General features: G+C 35.8%; 1 protein-coding gene across 1 annotated transcript in view; it reads left to right on the top strand.

The window, feature by feature from the left end:
• Positions 1-874: 874 nt before the first annotated feature.
• Adss (adenylosuccinate synthetase) overlaps positions 875-9243 on the top strand; it is a 31730-nt gene continuing 23361 nt past the window's right edge. The window contains exons 1-2 of the mRNA XM_075291664.1: positions 875-1267; positions 7797-7899. Coding sequence (XP_075147779.1) covers positions 1085-1267; positions 7797-7899 — 286 coding nt within the window. The 5' untranslated portion in view covers positions 875-1084. The remainder of the gene's footprint in view (positions 1268-7796; positions 7900-9243) is intronic.

The raw sequence follows: 9243 nt of genomic DNA, 5'->3' as shown, positions 1-9243 counted from the left end.
GTTTTCATTTATTTCATATAATTCCCAAAGCCTACAAGGCTAATAAATCATTTGGTATTTGGCCACACTGTAGGATTCTTAACAAGCACTGACATTTCCTCCGGAATTATAATCTAATGCGCTTTACAGATTATCAGTTATTCCGGACGACAGTGCTCGTGTCGAACTTATCCCATATATTGTGCACATTATAAGTTAAGTCCGAAGGCATAATCGATACTTCTGCATGTTTATGGGATCGATAACACATTTACCGATTATTTAGTCATCGCCGACAAGTCGTATCGATCCGACACACTGTAAGATTCCTTACAAACACCGACATTCCGTCCGGAATAACTGATAGTCTGTAAAGCGCATAACCTTGCCATAATTTTTTTGAATTTCACGGCTCTTCCCAAAATCCCCATCACCTCTAAAACAGTCGTATACGATATCGATAGAAGATATATAGGTTTTCCGAATGGATTACTAGTGTTTGTAAAATATCTTAAAATGTGGCCGAACGCTAAGAAGTGGTGGAGGTAAGTAAAATATCGATAAATTTGTTATCGATCCTAATAACAAGCCGCAATATCGATTGTCTTTGAGCATAGCATATAGTGTGGCCAATATCTGGGATATGTTTGACACGAGCATTGTCTTTACAAAAACAGAAATTCCGTCCAGAAAACTTATAATCTGGACGGCACATTATTTATTTAATAAATGACCCATATGTGCTAGCAAACATATCAGCTGAGATAAAATAACACTACCCTAAAAATGACAACAGGAAACCGGTTGATACCAAATACCGATGAATACATTCATCTTTTGACGTTTGCCTCTATTCGTAACAATTTAAAATGTGCTTTCCTGTCATTATAGTTTCGCTAAATTTCTTTACAAGTTTCTGAGGAGCGTGTCGAGACGGTCTGTTGTTGAACGGTCGGTTAGGAATCGAACCGTTGGCAAATAAAACGCGCATTTTAATTTGTTTTATTATTGAACTATTAAACGGAATTGGTGGTGCTGCTGGTAGCAGAACGTAGTCGGACTAGATTGAAAATAAGAATATAACATTCTTAAAACAGAGAGAACGATGGAAACTACGGCTGTAAATAGTGTCATGAATGGGTCTCACTATCAGCAACTCCATCAGGGACGTCTGAATATGTACAAATCAAAAGTTGATGTGGTACTCGGTGCACAATGGGGTGACGAGGGCAAAGGCAAAGTTGTGGACATGCTGGCCCTGGATGTCGATATTGTTTGCAGGTGTCAGGTAAGACCAATTTCCTTTTACTAGGATACACATATACAAGCGTTAAAAGTTGGTATAAGACAAGCATAAGGGTGTAGCGTTATCTGTATCCGAATTGTTCAGAAATGGCAATGATCAAGGACATGTAAAAATTATTATGGACATTTGCAAATAATGCCATAAGCTGTGTCCATACACAAGCTTCCCGCAAACACGACATCAACAAAATGATTACCTGCAGATTTTTAAATGGATAATAACACCAGACTAATCATCAAACTCATGATTGCATCAACATTCAAACAATTTTGTATCAGTTGTATAAAGTTCATTGTAGCCATTGGGGCGGCAGTCACATGCAATTGCCTGCCATTTCGCATTTTATCCGCAAAGAAGAAGAAAATTCAATGAAATCACCATGATTTCTTTACGTTATCTCTGCGTTAGAATTCCTAACCAAATTCTTATGCCTGTATAAAAGTATATAGTAGTTTACATAATGAGTCTACTCCTCCAGTGTATATATATACACACAGGCATTCATAAATTCTCTCTGTTTTATTTGAAAAGGTCTGGGATTTTTTTTTACTTCTATACCATCTTGTATTGCTTTTCTTTGATAGGTTTTTGCGTTGTTTATTTCGGGCATTTGTTTTGTTGTTGATCATCACCACGTTGTTTTTTACCCATTTACCATTTCATAACGTTTTATTTTTTTATATGTTAGAATCAATTAAACACTGTCTGTATGTAATATAAAAAATAACGATTTGTCGTCTTCCAAGATAGATTTTGCACTTGGGATTGTGTTTGCTGCAATATTATGTCACTCATTTAATATTGTATTAGCCTAGCCGGAAAATATCATTTGATACTTGCGATTTAAACGTTCACACCATTTCTCTATGGAATACAAACAAGTAGAACAATACTTGCTGTTAAATGTATGTATTAGTGTGTGCCATGAATGTTCAGCGACAACTATGCCCACATGTATTCTTATATTAGGCCGGCTTAGAAAAAGTGCTGACTTCGTTAGCCTAATCTATTTCTGGTGTATTCCAAATGCTCTACATTTAATATCAGGAAATAGGGTCCGTCATTTTTAAGACAAACTGTATGACCATTCTTATCATTTTTTAATTGAAAAGTGCAATTGACAAATATATACATTTTTCTTCTAAATGTAGGGTTAAAAAAGATGGTATATCATTGGGGACCTTGTTTCTGGTCGATTTTGTTTTCAAAAAGTGGTCACGTTGTACGTAAAATGCCTCCAAAATAGAAGCCTATCATCTATGAAGAAATGCGTTGTAGCTGGGATAGTATGCAATACTTACATACAAATCGAAGTACCAATTTGTCATTTTATGAGATCAAGAAATCAACAAGTCGGTGTATATTAGAGTTATAACAAAATAAAATACTTCCGGGTAACTGACACAAAGTGTTACTAACTCAAACAACAATATTTACTTGTGAGTAAATATTTTTGTTTATTCAAATAAACAAAAGCCATCTAAATTTCGGTATCACTTTTGCTCAATAGCTCGAGGAAATTGCAAGAAATTGCTTTGGTCAAACTGTTCTCTAAAATGGCCCATATAAGAAAGTCCATCGTAGTGGCATGTGGCAAATTGTATTTTTTAGCCAATCTTCGTTCATATGTGCTTTATTTGAGGGCGACGAGTTTTGTTGGTACATCCTTGATCTATGGCCTAAATTTTTGTGTGACCTCGGCTCCAAAGCCGCTTCCATCGGTTTGACATATGGCGAATTGGGTAGCCACTGTGTGGACAATTGAGGTGCGGAAAGAAATTTCTTAGTCATTCTTGGTTTGCATGTGCTTTATGTGCTAGGGTATATCCTTGGTCTACGACCGAAATGTTTACGTGTACATGGCTGCAAAGCTGATTCCAAAATGTTTACATACAAAAAACTTGCATCTACGTTTACATTAGTACCCTAAGAAAATTTTTCAAATAAAAGATGCTGTGTAAATAAATTCTTGAAGTCTTGATAAAGTTAGCTATCAAAAATCAAATTTTAGTTAAAAAGTCGATTAATCGTCTTCCCCAAATACCGATGAATTGATGTTGACGATTACCAAATGCCGATTAATAGATTTTTAAATTTTGTGAAAAGTGGATTATTTGGATTTTAAAAATATCAAAAGTTAAATATAGAAGGTCATAACACCATTCCGGCATCCATTTATGCTCGTAAAAGACTAGTAAATCGGCCAATCGGCGATTTCTCAGAATTTTCGTTTCAAAAATGATTTTCCAATTTTCAACAAATTACAACAACTTGTTAAAAATCATAATTATTATCTTTTTCTGGAATGCATTTAATTGGTACTATGGCATCATCTCATTGCCTTTGAAAACATTTTATCTAATCGATACAGTTGAATTTTTAAAGTGTGTTTATTTTATAGATGTTTATTTATATGAATGTGTTAATTCTAGAGTGAAGGGTGATACGTCAAAATTTGGTCAAGGGAAAACGCGTGTAAATCGGTGAAATCGTTTATTTAAAAAATCAAATTAAATTTCTTTTTTAAGTTCAATTAGTATAAAATTCAGGAAAAATATTCAGTTAGGCTTTCGCTTTTCCAAATCCGAATTGCCGGGCCACACGCTTGACACCTGCCATCAGATTTTGTACAGCCACCTTGTCCACCTTCTTCGCCGCAGAAAGCCAGTTTGCCTTGAACTGCTGCTCGTCCTTGGCAGTTTTTTTGGTCTTCTTTAGGTTCCGCTTGACAATAGCCCAGTATTTCTCAATTGGACAGAGCTCTGGCGTGTTGGGAGGGTTCTTGTCCTTGGGAACCATATGCACGTTGTTGGCGGCGTACCACTCCATGGCCTTTTTACCGTAATGGCAAGATGCCAAATCCGGCCAAAACAGTACGGAACAACCGTGTTTCTTCAGGAAAGGCAGCAGACGTTTATTCAAACACTCTTTCACGTAAATTTCTTGGTTGACACTCCCGGAAGCTATGAAAATGCTGATTTTCAAGCCACAGGTACAGATGGCTTGCCAAACCAGATATTTCTTTGCTTGAAAATATCTGCTACCTTTCCCCTTCCTTTTGCCGTATAAAACTACTGTCCCGGAAGCTGCTTGTAGTCGGCTTTGACGTAGGTTTCGTCGTCCATTACCACGCAGTCAAACTTCGTCAGCATCGTCGTGTACAGCCTCCGGGATCGCGCTTTGGCCGTCGTATTTTGTTTATCATCGCGATTTGGAGTCACTACCTTCTTGTAAGTCGATAGTCCGGCTCGTTTTTTGGCTCGATGCACGGTTGTAGACGATACACCCAGCTTATTTGCGGCATCTCGGAGAGAGAGGTTAGGGTTTCGCTTGAAACTACCGGCAACTCTCTTTGTCGTCTCAGCGGCTTCCGGTTTCCGATTTCCCCCCGATCCAGAATTCCTGGCTGTCGACAAACGATCCCCAAACACTTTAACACACATTTGTATCGGTTGATTTGGCAACTTTTAGCGATTTTGCCAGCTTTGCGTGCGAGTAGCACGGATTTTCGCGATGCGCGAGCAAAATTTTGATACGATGATCTTCTTGCTTGGACGGCATTATGACAACTGAAGAGTGAATTCCAAAATCATAATAGGAGCAACATTCTACATACACACCTTCAAAATGAGGGGTGTTCAGGTTTTTGAAATGCAAAATTGAACGAAATAAGTCAAGTTTATATTGACCAAATTTTGACCGTATCACCCTTTATGTCGAATCCACGCTAGAATTTACATGAAAATCCACTTTAATATTTAAACCGGTTTTTTCAATATAGATAAATTAAATATAAAATATTTGCAATATTTTAAAATATGTATATGGAACTATATACATAAACAGGGTATGAATATGAACAATATATTGAAATAGGTATTTGGATCTAAGATTGAAAGTATCAATCAGGACACCAGACAATACTCCATATTTCATGGAAATATTATTGTCGCTTGAAAAGGTATGAAACCTGCAAAAACTAGTAAGACTGTACATAATTATAATTTTTTTTATTGAGGCCAATCTCTTTTGTGTCCCTCAAAGTAATCCAATCCATCCCGGCGGCGGATCTAGTTGAGGCCCATATGAATCCATTATTTCTCGCCGAAACTCCATTATTTAACGAAAAACTCCGTTATTAAAAGCGATGGCAAAAATACATGAAGTGGATTATATTTTTTTCACTACTCAGTAATAAATAATTCGTCATCATGTGAAAAGGCGTCTACCTATGTAGGCGCGTAATTCGCTACGGAGTAGTGTTATAAATTACGTTCGACTACTCTTTACTTTTGAATTGAGTACTCGTTACTTTAATAAAAAAATTAAAAGGAAATCTTTGTAATTTTTAATAATATTTTCTTCTTATTAAAGTTTAAAAATTGTTTAGAAAAGCGGATTCCATCTTCCAGTTTTATTGAAAACGGCCATCGACTGCCGCAAATCTCTCAATGAGATGGCTGAGCAGCACAATATTCACCTAATATGGGTGCCTGGCCATAGGATCATACCGGGGAACTGCGAAGCAGATGAGCTAGCAAGGCTAGGAACTACCTTACATATTCCAGGGGAACTAGAATCTGTTGGTATGCCTCTGGCTACCTGCAAGCTCTTACTGCGTGAGAAGGCTGACATGATGGCGAATGTTCGACGGGAGAATTGTAAAGGTTGTAACGACACCAAGCAAATATGGCCCCATTTAAACTTAAACCGCACACTAGATATGCTAGTGTTCTCGAGACTCCTGATATCTGCTAGAACGGGTCGCTGCCTGATAGGCGATTTTGCTAAAACTATTGGTGCGAAGTATAATGACTATTGTATGAGCTGTCATGATGCGGAAGAAAAGGAATCAATAAAACACCTCTTGTGTGAGTGTCCTGCATTTTGTGTAAGGCGTAAGCAAATTTTAGGGGCATATAGCTTCAGATTACTGGCGGACCTGGAAAACGTTAACTTAAGCAGTCTGCTAATGTTTTTGGAACAATCTGGTTGGTTCAACAGAAGAAAATAATCAAGAAGGTTCAACGTTTAAAACTAGAAGTGCCCATATGTAATAGGTACTTTTAGTTAATGTGGTATCACAATGGACTGAATAGTCTAAGTGAGCCTGAATCTTAATCGGGCTGCCACTTTAACCTAACCTAACCTATTGTAGTGTTATAAAATGTGGTGTTATGTGCTAGATATATAGTACTCGTTTTGAAGCAGATAGCCAATAATCTGTCGTAATACAAATAATTTCGACTGATTCAAGTTTTTTAACGCCAACTTCATATTCATTATTCAACATTTTTTCGTCGGATGACATTGTGTATGACTGATTATTACCATCGGTAAATTTTTTTAAATCAGTCATTCTCAGCTATTAACAGTGGGTGCAAATCTTTAACAATTATTTTTACCATGAGATCCAATGTTGGAATCTTCCAGGGTTTTTGAGTAAGCTTGACACCTTCTGTTCGCATGAGGATTTGTCTCCAAATCAACAGTTACATTTTTGGTATCTGGTATATGATATTCTTTAAATTTGAAACGCTTCCACCTAACCAATTCAAATCGCTCCCACCAAGTGACAAATGCAAATCTTTATAAGAAATCAGTTACATTTTTCACTTTCTTTGAGGTGATGCCATATTTTGCTTCTTTTTCGGGTCATTTTAACTGGTAAATGCCTTTGATTTGCAATCCAATTCGCCAACTTGCTTAGCGTCAAAAACATGTGAAAAAATTATATCCATGATATTGAGTATTCCTTTAAGACATCCTAATAAAGATTTAAAAACCTGTCTCCTCCTGAAAGTTTATTATTTTTTGCTTGGCTTCACTGTCGAAAATTTAGTTAAGTCCAATATGAAGTTCTATTCGGTGTTTACCTGTGTTGTCATTGGAGTGAGTGGAAAGAATGTGAATTTAAACGAAAAACAACTGTATAAGTATTGAGCTTGCTAGAAGCCACTTGTATATTAGTTAGTAAAAATTATTATATAGTTAAAAATTCTGACAGGGTTCCTCTTGTATTTAATTAAAGCATTACTAAATACATACATATTTCGTGTATATATGTTCTATGAATGTTCTAATTCTATTATACGTTTGTATATTTATTTGTTTTAATCTTTAACCACATCCAGTTGTATGGAATCGCACACATACAAATACGATACATCAGTTTTATTTATTCTGTATGACCACCAGCCAATATTCAAAATGATCAGACTCATCCATGAAATTTTTTTTTTTATCTAGGAATGTTTGTGTCAATGCTTTTGATAAACAATATTGCGTGTATAGGAACATATTTGTATTTATTAATGTTACGTACATACATTATTTTTCTAGTAGTTTGAATATTTGCCAAAATATGTTCTAGCATAAGATGATATTATGTTTTTGTTTACTTTCTTCTCGATTGAATTGCAAACACTTATAAATGTTTTTATTTACTTTCCCTTATATTTTTATTAATGTTGATATTCTAATCTTTATCCATATTTCATCATTATTTCAGGGTGGCAATAATGCTGGCCACACCGTTGTTGCAAATGGCACAGAATTCGATTTTCATCTTTTGCCAAGTGGTATTGTCAATGAAAAATGTATTTCAGTGATTGGTAAGTATATTAACCATGTAGATAAATATTGTAAAGGCTAAATAAAAATTATGAATATTTCAAATTATGCCATCATCTTTTGGACAATGTAAACATTTGTGGAATAAATTTAAATTGGTTTTCTAAACTGTGAAGTAGCTTTAGTGTGATCGAATTATTCCTACAGTTAAATGTTTCTATTAAATGCCCCAGCAAACAAATTCGGAAGTTGTTCTAAAGGCACATCTTTACAAGCACTTCCAAAAGTGTTCTTTCAAAGATGTTGTTTATTTTAACTACATAGGAAGTTATTTTAATTCAATTTTTTATAACACGCTTTTTTCATATTTTTAATGGGTAATTTTGACTTTTTATACCCACCACCATAGAATGGTGACGGGGATATAATAAGTTTGTTATTCCGTTTGTAAAACATCGAAATTTCGATTTCCGACTATATAAAGTATATATATTCTTGATCAGGGAGAAATTCTAAGACTATATAACCATGTCCGTCTGTCCGTCTGTCTGTATTCAATAATGAAGCAATCGTGCTGAAATTTTGTACAAACTCGTCTTTTGTCTGCAGGCAGGTCAAGTTCGAAGATGGGCTATATCGGTCCAGTTTATGAGATAGTCCCCATATAAACCGACCTCCCGATTTGGGGTCTTGGATTTATAGAAACCGTAGTTTCTATCTAGATGTATTTTAGCACCATAAAGAGGTGTGCCAAAAACGGTGACTATCGGTTGATGTTTTGGTATAGCCCCTATATCGACCGATGTCCCGATTTGGGGTCTTAGGCTTATAGAATCCATAGTTTTTATCCAATTAGCCTGAAATTTGGAATCTAGAGATATTTTAGAACCATAAAGAGGTGTACCGAAAATGGTGAGTATCGGTCCATGTTTGGGTAACATATAGCCCCCATATAGACCGATCTCCAGATTTTACTTCTTGGGCGTCTAAAATCTGTAGTTTTTATACAATTTGCCTGAAATTAGAAATCAAGAGGTATTTTAGAACCATAAATAGGTGTGTCAAAAATGGTAAGTATCGGTCCATGTTTTGGTATGGCCCCCATATAGACCGATCTCCCGATTTTACTTCTTGGGCTTCTAGAATCCGTAGAAATTGGAAATCTAGAGGTATTTTAAAACCCTAAAGAGGTGTGCTGAAAACGATGAGTATCGGACCATTTTTTTATATAGCCCCCATATGGACCGATCTCCAGAATTTACTTCTTGGGATTATAGAAACCGTAGTTTTTATCCAACTTGCCTCAAATAGGAAATCTAGAGGTATTTTAAGACCTTAAAAAGTTATGCCGAAAATGGTGAATATAGGTCCATGTTTTGATATAG

Source organism: Haematobia irritans, chromosome 1 (assembly GCF_050003625.1).
Source record: "Haematobia irritans isolate KBUSLIRL chromosome 1, ASM5000362v1, whole genome shotgun sequence".
Lineage (NCBI taxonomy): Eukaryota > Metazoa > Arthropoda > Insecta > Diptera > Muscidae > Haematobia > Haematobia irritans.
The sequence above is the reverse complement of the archived record's forward strand: the minus strand, read 5'-3'. Positions and strand labels throughout refer to the sequence as shown.